Source organism: Asparagus officinalis, chromosome 2, assembly GCF_001876935.1.
Source record: "Asparagus officinalis chromosome 2, Aspof.V1, whole genome shotgun sequence".
Taxonomy (NCBI): Eukaryota; Viridiplantae; Streptophyta; class Magnoliopsida; order Asparagales; family Asparagaceae; genus Asparagus; species Asparagus officinalis.
Window position 1 is genome coordinate 60,309,887 of NC_033795.1, and position 14,762 is coordinate 60,324,648.

General features: G+C 45.6%; 1 protein-coding gene across 1 annotated transcript; it reads right to left on the minus strand.

Annotated features, from left to right (window-relative positions):
- On the minus strand, window positions 13,442-14,263 carry LOC109831236. Its single transcript, XM_020398571.1, has one exon. The coding sequence runs from the start codon at window positions 14,261-14,263 to the stop codon at window positions 13,442-13,444; it is 822 nt and encodes a 273-aa protein (XP_020254160.1).

Genomic DNA, 14,762 nt, shown 5'->3' on the forward strand with positions numbered 1-14,762 from the left:
GTACCCTTTGTAATCGGTTTTGACGATGGCGAATCGTCAGACGGTAGTTGTAACTGGCAACTTGCCGAAGAAGTAATAAATGACGATTTAGCGTACTTACCGTGTTTGACTAATGTCGTGCAGGAGTTGTACGATAATCCCGACATACATATGCCGCTTCAGTCATCTTGCTTCACGAAAAAACGTTTCCAAGACTCGTTTGGAACAACCTTTGTCATTCCTGCGAAAGCAGGGGGTGAAAAAGAGTTGGTGTTCGGCAAAGGGGAAATATCCCCACCATCATATCTCCCCCCAGAGGAACATAAAAATGAGGAGAGGTCCGGTCTTCATTCATCTAGATATAGTCATCAAGCGCGTGATTACATGGAAAAATGGGGATATAATTTTGCGCTTGAAGAAGGTCTCTGTTTTGGTCGAGGCCCACGAGTTCCACCTCGTATGGCCTATGTACCAGAAGGAAAGTCCTATAATTATTATAGTTATAAAAGGGGTCTAGGTTATGCTTCTGACGACGAGTGTTGTTGGCAAATCATAGATCACCTAACAAATCAAGAGGGATATTCATCCGACTCGTCCAGTTGGGATTCAGATGTCAGCCTGGGTGACGCATTCAAAAGTCTGATGTCGAATATGACCACAGTCAACCCTTCCACTACGCAAGAAGATGATCAACTACCGGCTTGGGAGGATCCCTGGATTCATCATCTAAATATACAGTATGGAGAACGATTTGAGCAAAGAGAACCTCCTACCGAAGACAAAGTGTTCCAGATAAATATGGGTGATGAGACGAATCCAAAGCCAATATTTATAAGTGATAGTCTTCCAACAGAGGAAAAAGAGGACTTAATTTCCCTCGTCAGAGAATTCATAGATGTTTTTGCTTGGAATTACGAAGATATGCCAGGGCTTGATCCGAACGTAGCAGCCCACCGCCTTAATATCAAACCGGATGCAAAGCCTGTTAAGCAGCAGCAGAGACGGTTCCGCCCACAAATCATGGAAGCAATTGAAGAAGAGGTTAAAAAATTAATCGATTCTGGTTTCATCCGTGAAGAACAACATCCGGATTGGCTCGCGAATATTGTTCCGGTCCTCAAGAAGAACGGGAAGATAAGGATATGCATTGACTTCAGAGACTTGAATAATGCGTGTCCGAAAGATGATTTCCCTCTCCCTATCACAGATGTTATTATTGATAACACATGTGGGTTTGAGAGGATGTCCTTTATGGACGGGTTCTCGGGTTACAATCAAATCAAGATGCACCCAGAAGATGAAAAACATACTGCATTCAGGACACCTCTTGGAGTGTTCTGCTATACAGTGATGCCTTTTGGGTTAAAGAATGCGGGCGCCACTTATCAACGGGCTATGTCTAAGATTTTTCAAGAACACCTCCGTAAAACCATCGAATGCTATGTCGACGATTTAGTAGTGAAGAGCCGTAATAAAAACGATCATCTCAAGGATCTAAAGACTATGTTCGAGCTTATGCGAACTCACCAGTTAAAGATGAATCCCACCAAGTCTTTCCTTGGAATGTCAAGTGGTAAGTTTCTGGGATTTGTCGTCACTACAACCGGTATCCGAATCGATCCTGATAAAGTCAAGGCGATTAATGAATTACAACCTCCGAGAAATCTCAAGGAGCTCCGAGGATTGCAAGGGCGATTAGCTTATATCCGTCGGTTCATCTCGAACCTTTTAGGAAAGTGTCAGCCATTCTCCAAACTCACAAAGAAAGGCGTGTCGTTCGTATGGGATGATGCGTGTCAAAAGGCATTCGAGAGTATTAAAGAATATCTCTCAAAGTCTCCTGTACTCGTTGCACCGAAATCGGGTAAACCGTTCTTGATTTATATCAAGGCGACGAGCCACTCATTAAGTGCATTACTTGCGCAAGATGACGATAACGGTCGTGAGCAGGCGGTATATTATCTAAGTCGGACCTTGATAGGTGCTGAATCCCGATATCCCATGATCGAAAGGGAATGTCTTGCCTTGGTATTCGCGATACAAAAGATGCGGCATTACCTAGTAGGACAGACTATTTACGTTATCTCTAAAGTTAACCCAGTCCGAGTATTCATGACACAGCCCGCTTTCATGAATTGGCGCTTGGCAAAATGGGCTTTGCTCTTGTCCCTATATGACCTGCACTTTAAGCAACAGAAGTCGGTAAAAGGACAAGCCATATGTGATCTCTTGGCAGCTAACCCAACTACGGATACGCCCGAGATATATGACGATCTACCGGATGAAACCCATGAAGTTAACGCAACCTCTTGTCAACAAGTATGGCGTTTATACTTTGATGGTGCTTCTCGAGCGGCCAATGTAGCAAGTGCTCCTGGATCTTCTAAGATTTCCTCCGGAGTTGGAGTCGTCTTAGTCTCCCCAGGAAAACATGTGATACCTCGAGCTTACTCACTAACCAGGCCGTGCTCAAACAATGTAGCCGAATATAATGCGTTACTTATTGGGCTCAGCTTTGCTAAAGAGCTGGGGGTTGAGTATCTCGAAGCCTTCGGTGATTCTCAACTAATAGTTAAACAAGTTCAGGGAGAGTATGAAGTCAGAAATCAGGATTTGATACCATACCACAAGGTAGCTGTTGAGATGGCAGAATCGTTTGAAAGATTCTTCATCGAATATATTCCACGCCTGCAAAACACGTACGCAGATGCGCTGGCAGCATTAGCCGTGTCCCTGGCACAGCCGCCCGAAACGGAACAGTCCGTTACGGTGAGAACTCATCAACTCTTCGTGCCAATTCATGATGAAGAGGATAAGGAAGGGGATGTTCAAGAGGTATATTCAACTCAACTCGAGCTTGAACCCCGAGATTGGCGTTTCCCTATCATCGATTATATCCTACATGGAATCCTACCGGAAGATGTGAAAGAGAGGGATTCAATCCGACGAAGGGCGGCAAGATTTTACTATAACATGGAGAGTCGAACGCTATATCGCAGGGGGTATGATGGTTTACTGCTACGTTGTTTATCGGCTAAGGAGGCGAAGGAAGTCCTCAAGGAAGCGCACGAAGGGGTTTGTGGCGCACACCAACCCGGTCCCAAACTTTATGACCGCATCAGAAGAATGGGATACTTCTGGCCTCATATAATGACTGACGCAGTTGCACACGCCCGAAAATGTCATGAGTGTCAAATACACGCGAATTATATGCACCAACCACCGGAGTATTTGCATCCGTCGGTCACATCATGGACGTTTGAAACTTGGGGAATGGACATCGTCGGTCCTATAAATCCCCCGTCGATCAAAGGTGACCGGTTCATCTTAGCAATTACTGACTACTTCTCCAAATGGGCTGAAGCGGTCCCACTCAGAGAAGTTAAAACAAGCAATGTCATCGCATTCATCAAACACCATATTATCTACCGGCATGGTGTCCCAAGACGAATCATACATGACAACGGTCCTCAGTTTGTCAGCAACGCCTTTATCAGGTTTTGCGAGAAGTTTAAAATTCAAGATATCTCGTCAACGGCTTACAATCCCACAGCGAATGGATTGGCTGAAGCTTTCAATAAGACTATCATAAAACTATTGTCAAAACTCGTGAAGACTAATAAACGAGATTGGGACGACAAGCTTGGCGCGGCTCTATGGGCCTATCGTACCACAGTACGTACGCCGACAGGAGCAACCCCATATTCTTTAGTGTACGAGTGTGAAGCCGTCCTTCCGTTAGAAATACAAATCCCATCTCTTCGAATCTCTCTCGCAACCCGGATGACGACCGAAGAGCAACATCAGAAACGCCTCGAAGAACTCGAGATGCTTGACGAAAAGCGCTTAGAAGCTCAGCAACATATTGAGTTCTACCACGCCAGAATATCCCGTGCTTTCCATAAGAAGGTTCGACAACGGAGTTTTAAGGAAGGAGATTTAGTCTTAACTGAAAGACGGCCTATGATCCTTAACTCCAAGAAGAAAGGTAAATTTGAACCCAAATGGGACGGACCATTCGTAGTAGAGACAGTCTACTCGAGTGGCGCATATCGCCTAGTTACCAAGGATGGCGACCGGCTCATGATGCCAATAAATGGCAAATTTATGAAAAAGTACTACCCTTAGTACATTCAGAATTCATTATTGACGGGAAGTTTCTGGAGAATACCATATACGATATTCTTAAGGATAACCCGGAAACAACCAGCTGTTCTCTAAAATAATTCAAACCTGGTTATAGGGAACCCCTGCTGTAATCGTCTAAACAATCTTTTGTGAGATGAGATTTGATTACTTGTTAGAACCAATCTTTCCTCACAAGAAAATTCTTAGTATCCCTCATTATCAGATCAGTTTACAACAGGCCTAAATTCCTTGGGCCAAGTCTGACTGCCACTATGATTGATACTCACATTCCTACTCTCAAGTTGCCTTCCCCCTTCGGTGAACGAAGGCCCTCGCTCTACTTGAACGACCAAACCTATAAAAGTTAGAGTCGTCTCAAATATCCTCCTTTTTGGTCCAACTAGCAAGTCATTCTGGCCAAGATTGGATTTCTCTTCGATAAAACGAAGACACTTCATGTCTGTTTCTCCGGCCAAACCTATAAAAGTTAGGGTTGGAGTTTGAATTTCATCTTGATAAACAAGAAAACTTATTCCCGGATCAGATAACCTAGACTATAAAAGTTGGGGTTAACTGAATCCTCTCGATTCTCAGGATGGAGATCCCATTCTTAGTTTCATCTCACCGATTCTTGAAGTGGAGATCCCACTTTTAGTTTCTTCTACATACCAAGGATAGAATATAAAATTCTGCTTCTTTGATATCGGGTTCACTTCTCCCTCAAAAGAAGGACTGAAGAAAGAATATAAAATTCATCCTCTTCAGTATCTGGTTCGTTTTTTGTCCTATAAAAGGATGCTATATTTTCAACTCCCAAAATCCGTACCGCATAGGTACGGGGAATTTTATCCCGAATCCTAAGAAGGGATAAGTCAACGTCTGACACACGTTGCCGGTTTAGTCTTTCACCGATTGAAAAAGACACCAGAATTCTAGTCTGGGGAATTTGATCCTGAAGCCTAAGCAGGGATGAGTCGGCACCTAATACGCGCCGCCGGTTTGTCTTTTACCGTAAGAAAATGACCAAGTCTACGTATTCAAATTCGTAGCATTAAGTCTAAAGGGGTTCATCCCTTTAGCACAACGTTACTTGTGGAACGGACCTAGATAATTCACAAGCTAGCCCGATTCAAACGGTAGTCGGTAAAGGCATACCAAATCCGTTGACGGCTGAGGATTTGCCAAAAATCCTACAAGTATTACGGTTGATTGTTCTAAAAAGAATGAGAAATCATAATAAGAATAAAAAGCGCACTCAACAAAACACGCATGTCATTAACAAAAAAAAAAGTTCGGATACAGCAGTCACAATCATTTTACATTGTATTTTAGACTAATGATTTCTTGCTCAAGCTTGATTAACTCTTCAGCATAAGCACGTTCAAGCTCACGCTGCAGCTCGGTTTTGAAGGAGTCCTCAGATGCAGATAAGAGTTGCGCGGCTTCTTCCTCCATCCTGGCTAATCTTTCCCTCGAGAGCATCACTTTGCTGGATATCACGGCCTTGCTATGCTCCTCCCCAGCCTTGGTCACCTCCAGAATAGTTCTTCGCTGCTTCACCTCCACCAGCTTTCGCTCAAGCTCCGCTATTTCGACATCAACAGAGGCTAACGACGAGTCAATTCCACGTAAATGAGCCGATCTTTCGGAAAGAACTGCCTCCGCTTGGTCGACCCGTTTTCGCTGCGCCTGAATCCCAATTTCGATCGATTCTCGAGATTCACGCCATGTCTGCATACGAGCCTCCATTTGCGCAGCAACATACCCAGAGACACCAATAGATTGGAGTTCCTGGAGTTTCACAAACCTACGCTCAAATTGATTTACATCGTCGGTCAAAGCTTCAGCGATGTCAAGGGAGACAATATCCTTTATTAAGGCTATTTTGCGCTCAAGGATCGGGCGAAAATCACCGAAAGGGAGTCTCTTCTCCAGAAGTTTACCGATCAGTGACTCTACGAAATTGAGAAAATTGCCAACTTCCAAGCAGACGAGGAGCTTATCTGGGTCGTCATCAGACAATAAAGCATCAACGCGCGCGCGAAGCTGAGATGACGATCCTAGAAAAGAAGAAGAAGAAAACGCAAAATCATGAATATTCAGAAATGACAAGTCAAAAATATATGAAAGAAAAAGATAACACACGAGATTTACCAGCCCCTGAAGAGCTCTCTGCGACCGAATGCACTACCCCCGCCTCTCGCCGCTCAATTTCGCATGTCGCTGGGGGTGGCACAGGTGTAATAACTGTTGAAGCATCAACCACTTCAGGTGGTCTCACAGGCAAACTCTCAGTTGCAGCAGGCGTGGTAGTCGGTGTTCCCAAAGAAACCGGAGGTTGTTGCGGAAAGTCTGATGACCGAGCGTCAATAACAATTCCTGCCAAAAGCAAGAAATCAAGACCCTCAGATTCACCAGATTTCCCGTTAGGAGTAGTTGCATCAGTCGTTATGACTGGTCCTACGATTTGAATCTGCCGATGAGTGGCTAAGGAACCACGAATAAATAAAGCATGCGAAGAAGAATCTTACGTGCGGGTGAGTCAGCGGTGATTATCGGGTCAACGGCCTCGTATTGGGCTTGTTCACGCAACATATCATCCAGCAACATATCGTCGGAAGCCGACACCGGTTCACGCGAAGCCAGATCCTCTTCTTCAAAAGATGCGTTTTGGGAATCCTCCTCTTCACCTTGACCCTCTATTACCGTATCTGTAAAAAGGTGCGAGGGTCAAAATATAGTCGTTCCAACTCGCCAGACCATATAACAAAATTTTACCTTCAACGGCAATGTTGGATTCCGGCACCTGTTCGCTTCGATCCACCTCTTGTAGCTTTTCTAACAGAGTAAGAAGCAGAGAAACAGTTAGCGGGGATACGAATTCTCCATCGGTCATTGCCCGCCATCCGAAAGAGGCGCTACTGGTTTTTAGAATACCTGGACTCTCAGCATGCTCGGTCAAACCTGCCTCGATGTCATGACCCACCTCGGTCTCGCCGAGAACGTTGGTCTCTGCGCCTGTACCCTCTTCTGGCCTGATTCCCGGAATTGGTGTCGAGAAATCAAGATCGGGCGAAGAGGCGTCAAAGACAAAGTCGCTTGGGAAATCTCCTCCTGCAAAATACGAAAATTGTTTAAGTTCGAAAGCTCAACGTATATCGGAAGGAGCTATACAAAGAGGTACTCACCCCTCTCAACGGTAACACCTTGAGTCGAGGGCATCGTTTCAGGATTGCTCCTCCGCTTAGAAGTCAACTTCTTGCGTTTAGCCGGGCGTCCCTCTTCAGTTAGCCTCTCCTCTGAAAATTTAGAGCGCAATTCACGCCTTGGAGTAACCTGATCTGCAGAACGAGACCGCGTCTGAGGAAGTAGGCCGGACTCTTCTCTCTCCTCCTCAGAAAATACACCTGGGATTTCAACCGACATCTTGTTAGGATAGGTGAACAAGACTTGCATCTTTGGCCTCTTTACATGAGGTGAAGATTTGGATAGTTGAGAGCGGCGAGTCCTTTCAGCAATTGCTAATTCAAATAACTCTAAAGAATAAGGATCTAACACACCTGTTTCCGGTACTTCTTCTCCACCATCGCCACCAAGCTCTGCACCACCCTCAACCTGAGGTTCCATAGTTGGCTCCTTTTGCTGTGGATGGTTAGGAAGACCCACAAGATCCTTCTTTCTCTTCTCAAGCTCAGACTCATATACCATCCGAGTAGCAACTCGAGTAGCTTCTTCGTCGGTGGACTCGGTAATCGTTTGAACTGGCACATGTTCATTGGCTGCCAAAAGCCACCGGCATTGTAGAAAAGTCAGCTCTAACTTGCGCTCAACACCAGGGAGACTAAATTTGGCACCAGTGCAACCAGTAATATTCCAAAGCCACGCTCGAGCCCCATCCACTAAACCTCCACGGGTCTGGAGCCGTTGGTTTGGGTTTCCAACATAAATCTGATCGTAACCAAATTGATTAGCAAACCGACACGGCAAATAGGGCTCTATGTAACAATGATTTCGAACTCGAAAGACCACATAGCCCGGCCGAATGTTAACCAACCAATCGAAACAGCCGGAATCAAGAAGAGTCCGACCAGTACCTGGCTTTTCTACATCTACCAACGAATCGCCATACTGACCTGAAAATCGTGGAAAGCAAGTAGGGAAGACCCAGCATTTATGATTCTGAAGCTGCTTCCTAACATCAGCAAAACCTCGTCCTTTCCACTTACATTTCTCTATTACTTGAAGAAAGGGAAGGGAAGGATCCACCGAAGACGGCGCCCCCATCATATCGGATCGATGGAGCACTAACCAAGCCATTAAATAGGTATAAGGTAGCTCCACTTTTGAGAGAGGAATCTGAGTAGGTGGCGTGTTCTCTTGACTAAATCCGTTTACCACCTGGCGTAGCCCTCTGCAAATACCCGCGGTTATTGCCGGAAGAAGACACAAGCTTTTCCGATGAGCAAGCAGAACCGCTGGAAACAACACTTCGGGGGAAAGTACGTCACAAGACTGGTATGGTACTACACATTTTTTTAACCACAGAGCAAGAAACCCAGCAAGTAATGTCATGGGCTGGATCGGTTTGACTCCATGCCGTTGGATCGGTTTGACTCCATGCCACAAGAAAGTTCGAAACTTTGTCCCGGCAGCAAAACCATCCTCAACGCCAGCCGTAGTATAAGATTGAGCGTTTGACTTCTCAATGAGCTCATTCACTTCGAGAGTAGTCAGCGGCGATAACACACGAATCGGTTCATTCTGAATGCTGTCCGTATTCTTGAAAAGATAGTCCGAGAACTTTTTCAAACTGATTTGCGGTCGCGATTTCTTGGATAAAGGATCGATACCTGCAAGAGCAATGTGATAATGACAAACAAGGTCCCAGAAGGTATTATAACGGTTGGGAGTCCGCGACTTCAGTTGCTGCAGTTCCTTAGTAGAGGGGAAGTATTCCTGATAAATCATGTTCCCCATTGGAAGACCGGAGATTTTATGCATCTCGTGCAACGCTAATCCTAATTCACCATGTTTAGTTAGAAACGTATTGGCGTCAGGATTGTAGAATTCCAGCAGCGCCAAAAAGTGAGGAACACTCATAGCCAGTCCATAAGTGGTAGCACGAACGGCTGCATATAAGCCACTAGCCTTCAGGTCTTCACCGAATCGATCCAAGATGTAGTGGCTCAAACGGGTCCACCATAGTTTATCCGATGAGTGTATCCAGCCATAACATCGATGACCGGCTACCGGCATCTCTCGGCCCAAAGCCGCAAGCCGATTCCTCACAGTGTTCGCAACAGTGAAGACCTCATCCTTGGGTGGGTCACTCAGTCCAGTAATCCCTGGATGCAAACCTGTAATCCGATTCCGATTACTCGAATTGACCGTACCGCGGGTAATATAACCACAGTGAATGCGCTCGTGTTCTTCTGTTAGCCTCCACGACATCTCCCGATGAAGAGCTTGGCATCGAAGCTCGGCAAGGGAACGGTGGCGAGGAATCGGAGGAAGATATAGATAGCCACCGTCGTCATGATGCAGCCATTGCTCAGAACCAAGAAAAACAGAGGCGGGATCTTCAATAGAATCCCCAAACAAATAGTCTGGCTTTCTTAGCGGATACGTAGAACTCGGATCCTTCACTAACGGCGCATCTGTGATAAGTTGCCTTAAACTCTGGCGTTCTCCTTTCCTTACTAACCGAGGAAGCTCCTCCGATACGTCCGGAGCAAATGGAGGAATTACTGGAACAGGGATGGGCTCATCGGTAAAGGCATAAGCCTCACTACATCGACCCTCCACTGAATGAGCATTGAATTCCCTCGAGAGAAAATCAACTAAGAAAACAATGCACATTTATCAGGTATAATCATTAACGCCTATGTTAAAAATGGTACAGGCGTCGAACTCAACTCACAAATTGTGAGATAGAGTCACGACCTTGTAAATGGTGAGACGATCTCAATTATATTGCGCACGCAAATGACAAAGCATATTAACGTGCGAATGACACGGTGATATACCTAAGCCTATGTGATGTAACACAACATGAGATCGCCCCATGTCATACTAAGACGTGTCTTGACTAAGTAAAACACGACTTGCGAAGCGTCCACTCCCAACGAAGGAGAGTGGCGGCTCTTCTCAATTGTCTCACAAAGGAGAGCAAAGCGAGGATATCATACCAGGTACATATTCATGATGGTTTATCTAGGTGAGACGATTAAAGCCACACTATACATACGAAGCACGGGATATACTGTCGCATGAATAACACGACAATATATCCGCCCCTCGGAGTATAGTACAGCGAGAAATCGCCCCAAGATAGTTCAGCCATGTCTTGACCAAGCAAAACATGACTAGTAAAGCGTCCACCCCCACGAAGGAGAGTGGCGGCTCTTCCCAATTGCCTCACAAAGGAGAACAAAGCGGGGATGCAAAATGCAGCATGATATCTCAAATGTATGAATGAAAGAGGCGGTGATAAATATACCTGTGCAGCTAAATGGCGCCGGCTCAGGCGACTGAGTCGAGGAACGGCCTCGAATAACGCAAGATCTCTTAGGCGACATATCTGCAGAGAGAATTATCAGGACAATTACGGAAAATGGAGAAATGTCAGATTAATGAAAGATAAAATGGTGCTCCGATCAGACTTAAGTAGTGGACTCGATACCGATACAGTTTCAACCCACGACCCATCATGCAACAAATTAAGCCAGAATTTCAGGGAATTGGTTAAAGCCGCCTGCGGGGCCAACAATAAACCACGACGTGTTTACAGAATAAAACTTCTGGCCATAACCGCATGTGAAATTAGGATGTCAGATCAAGTCTAAAATCAGTCGCAGTTCAACATTGGGTACTCGGTCATCAACCAAAGTTAGAAACCTATGTTTTGGGGTTTTCACCCATAACCGAATTCAAAGACCAGGACTTAAGAATCAAAACTTAAGCATTCCAACTCAAAGTGAACCCCCATCAAAGGGTCGACTACATGAAGAGGTCCAGAATCCCTGAGCCAGAGGTTTCAAACCAGAATGTTAGACACCGGGCATGTATGGGCTCAATTGTGAGATTTTATTCCAAGACCAACCAACCATTCAAGAACCCGAAATCAAGAACCAATTGATGGAGCAGGAAAACCTAAAACTGAACCCCCAAATGGTCGGTCATCACACAAGAAATCAGTCTTGGTGTTTCCCCCAAATCAGAAAAGCTATGGTTTCGGCTAAAACTCTATAACCGAAGTTCAAAAAGTTAAATGGGTTCGAATTGAAGATATAAAGAACGAGGCATACCTAAAATCCGATCAAGAACAGAGATGACGAACCCACGTCGCAAATCCCCTTCAAGATTCAAATCAAAACCCTAAGTCCCCAAACTGAGGCTTCAAGATTCTAGTCGAGCTCACAAATCAAATGAGGAAGGCTGGAAGAAGCTGAAGGATTTGAAAAGAGGAATAAAGGAGGGAAGAGAGAAATTTTCGAACAGAGAAAAAAATCGAAACGAATGAAGAAGAAGAACAGTCGTTCTTTTAAAGTACCGCCCGAAGGTGACTCGCAAAAGCCGAGTCACCACCAGCTGACTCGCAAAAGCCGAGTCACCACCAACTGACTCGCAAAAGCCGAGTCACCACCAACTGACTCGCAAAAGCCGAGTCACCACCAACTGACTCGCAAAAGCCGAGTCACCACCAACTGACTCGCAAAAGCCGAGTCACCACCAACTGACTCGCAAAAGCCGAGTCACCGCAAAGCTGCCTCGCCAGTTCCGAGTCTTTTGGGTATTTTGGTCCTTGGTATACAATATCCATATTTGAACTCCAATGGGTATACGAGTTTAAACTATTTCCCACCCTCGACGGGAAGTTCCTGGAGAATATCGTATACAATATTCTTAAAGATAACCCGGCGACCTCCGATAAGTATATGAGGCTAAACTAACTTTCAGAACTCCTAAGAGTATACGAGTATAAACTGGTCCTCTCTGCTTCAAATGCATGACTTTTGGTCAACGTCTGTCAAGGTGTCACCAGATGGGAATTCCCCAACAACGAGGGTCAACTCAACGTCAAATCAACGACGCCGTTTAGTTTCAAGATTTCAACAGCGGTCAGACGATAAACGCAGAGCCGTAAAAACTTCATCTATTCGACAGAACTCTGAATAGATTGAGGGCTGAAGGAGTCAAGAAATGAAACCCATGACAGGTCCTTCTGCAAATATAGCCTATCATATCCAAAGTATTTCAGGCTCCTCTATAAAAGAAACGAGACTGAAATACTTTGGAGGGGGTATCTATAGGCATTAAAAATTGCCCATAGGCCCTCAAACACAGTGCAAGACAAGGAAAAGACGATAAATGTTATTATCCAAGTCAAAGGAATTCATCCAAAATCAGCAAGGTGACGAAGCATACGCAAAACAAGGAAGCTGGAAGAATAACGAAGCTCGCACAGTTCCGAGTCACCAGGAGCTGACTCGCACAGTTCCGAGTCACCAGGAGCTGACTCGCATAGTTCCGAGTCACCAGGAGCTGACTCGTACAGTTCCGAGTCACCAGGAGCTGACTCGCACAGTTTCGAGTCACCAGGAGCTGACTCGCACAGTTCCGAGTCACCAGGAGCTGACTCGCATAGTTTCGAGTCACCAGGGGATCGGAGATCTGAGATTAAGAAGGCGAGGTGCTGTCAAATTGACCAGTCAACCACGAATTTCAGAGGAGAATCATCAGAGCTTGGCGAATACTTTCATAAAGAAAGCCCCTTCGAAAGGTTTGTGATTCTTTTCCCTTCTTTCCTCCGGATTAAACTTGGTTTTAATCTCGAGAAGAGCCACAATCTCGCTTGGTCGTGATTGTCGCTTCCGCAATTGTTTCCTTCGTGAAACAAGAGCGTAATTATATTGTCGATCGGCTTTGGTCTGTGGTGGTCCACGGACTAACGCGTCCCCGGCACAGGCAAAGATCCCACGCAAAGCAGCGGGAGATAAACTACTGCTGCGTTTTGTTTGATAAAGTTGTAATCTTTATTTTTCGTTGTAAGAAGATCTTATAAAAAGATCAACTCTCTTTTTAGTTTGAACTTGTAATCGATAAACGGTGTAACAGGTTTGAAAACAATGGAAAAGGAAACTTTTGACACAAACAGTCCCCACATCACTTGCCCCGACGATAAGGTTTAGGGTACTAAACCTTTTCCTTGTTGATTGTGAGGATCATCTTTAGTGATCTTCAGCATTGCTTTGGGGATGGGAACTACCCCCGCCGGTGCTTGAACCTCTGGGAGATCTCTTCCAAAACTCAGAGTGATCATATTTGTGGTCACCTATTTCTGTACCCTCTCCTTTTTTACAACTCCTACATCGTATAGGGCTTGACGCTTATCCTTGAGGATATAGCATTTGGAGGTATGGTGGCCGAGGAACCTGTGATACACGTAGTAGCCCGGTTCATCGATTTTGTTTGCCTCCTCAGGCTTGGTTACTTCCGGCAGCTTAATCATATTGCTCTTGAGGAGCATGTCGAGGGTTGCTACCACTTGGTTATCCCTGAAGTCGTATTGCCTCGGGGGACGTTGTTCTAATGCCCTAGGTTTCGGCCTTTGGGTCGGTTTGGGCGCCGGAGCGGAGTCAACGTTAACGGCCATGATCTCTTTTCCTCTAGCTCGAGGAGGATTCTTTGGCGTGCCTGGTTCTGTAGGTCCCTTTTTGGGGTAAGACTCCTTGGCCTCGAGCCTCTTGATCATATTCTCGACCTGTTCGCCCTGGCGAACGAGTTCTTTCCAGGTTCGGGTTTCTACAGTGCTAACCTTGGACAGAATAAGGATTGAAAGGTTGTTGCGGCACATCTTAATCAATGTCGCTTCGGAGACTTGGTCTCGGCAATGAACTAATCGGTTCCTGAACCTCTTTACGAAGTCATTGATTGACTCCGACTTCTTTTGCTTCTCGGTGAGGAGGGTGGCCATCGACACCTCGGTATCATCATCGAAGAAGCGGGCTAGGAAGAGTTTTTCCGCATCAGCCCGTGACTTGATAGAGCCTGGTTCTAACTTGCGGAACCATTTGAAGACTACATCTTTGAGGGTGCCGATGAATAGTCGGGTAAGGATGGCATCATTCCCGGTGAGGAATCCGGTCTGAGCCATAAAGTAGTAGATGTGATGTGAAGGGGAGCCCTTACCATCAAATTGTACCAAACTAATGGGTTTGAATTTTGCCAGATAGGGGATCGTTTCCCACTCAATAGGGTACGGCCTGACCACCCCCAGTTTATTCATGTTTTGTTAGTGCTTTAAGGCATTGAGTTGCCTTTGGAACTCGTTGAATCTCTTGTCTCAGGTAGTACCCCAGGAGCACGACATCCCTACCAACGACTTTGAGGAGTGATCCGACAAGAGTTCAACATTATTCTCCTGTTCAGTCATCTGATTAGGAGTAGATCCCTATTCCTTGCCTCCCGCCAGCCTCCGTGGGGTACGCATAACCTTCTTCTTCTTCTTTTTGTTCAGAAGTTGCTCCAGCATGTCTCTTATGGACTCAATGGCGACCTGATGTTCTTTGAACTTTTGGGCGATCGTCTGATCACTCAAGGTTTCAGCCATGTGCACCCTTGCTGAGTCGCCATGACTCGAGTGTGATGTCTGA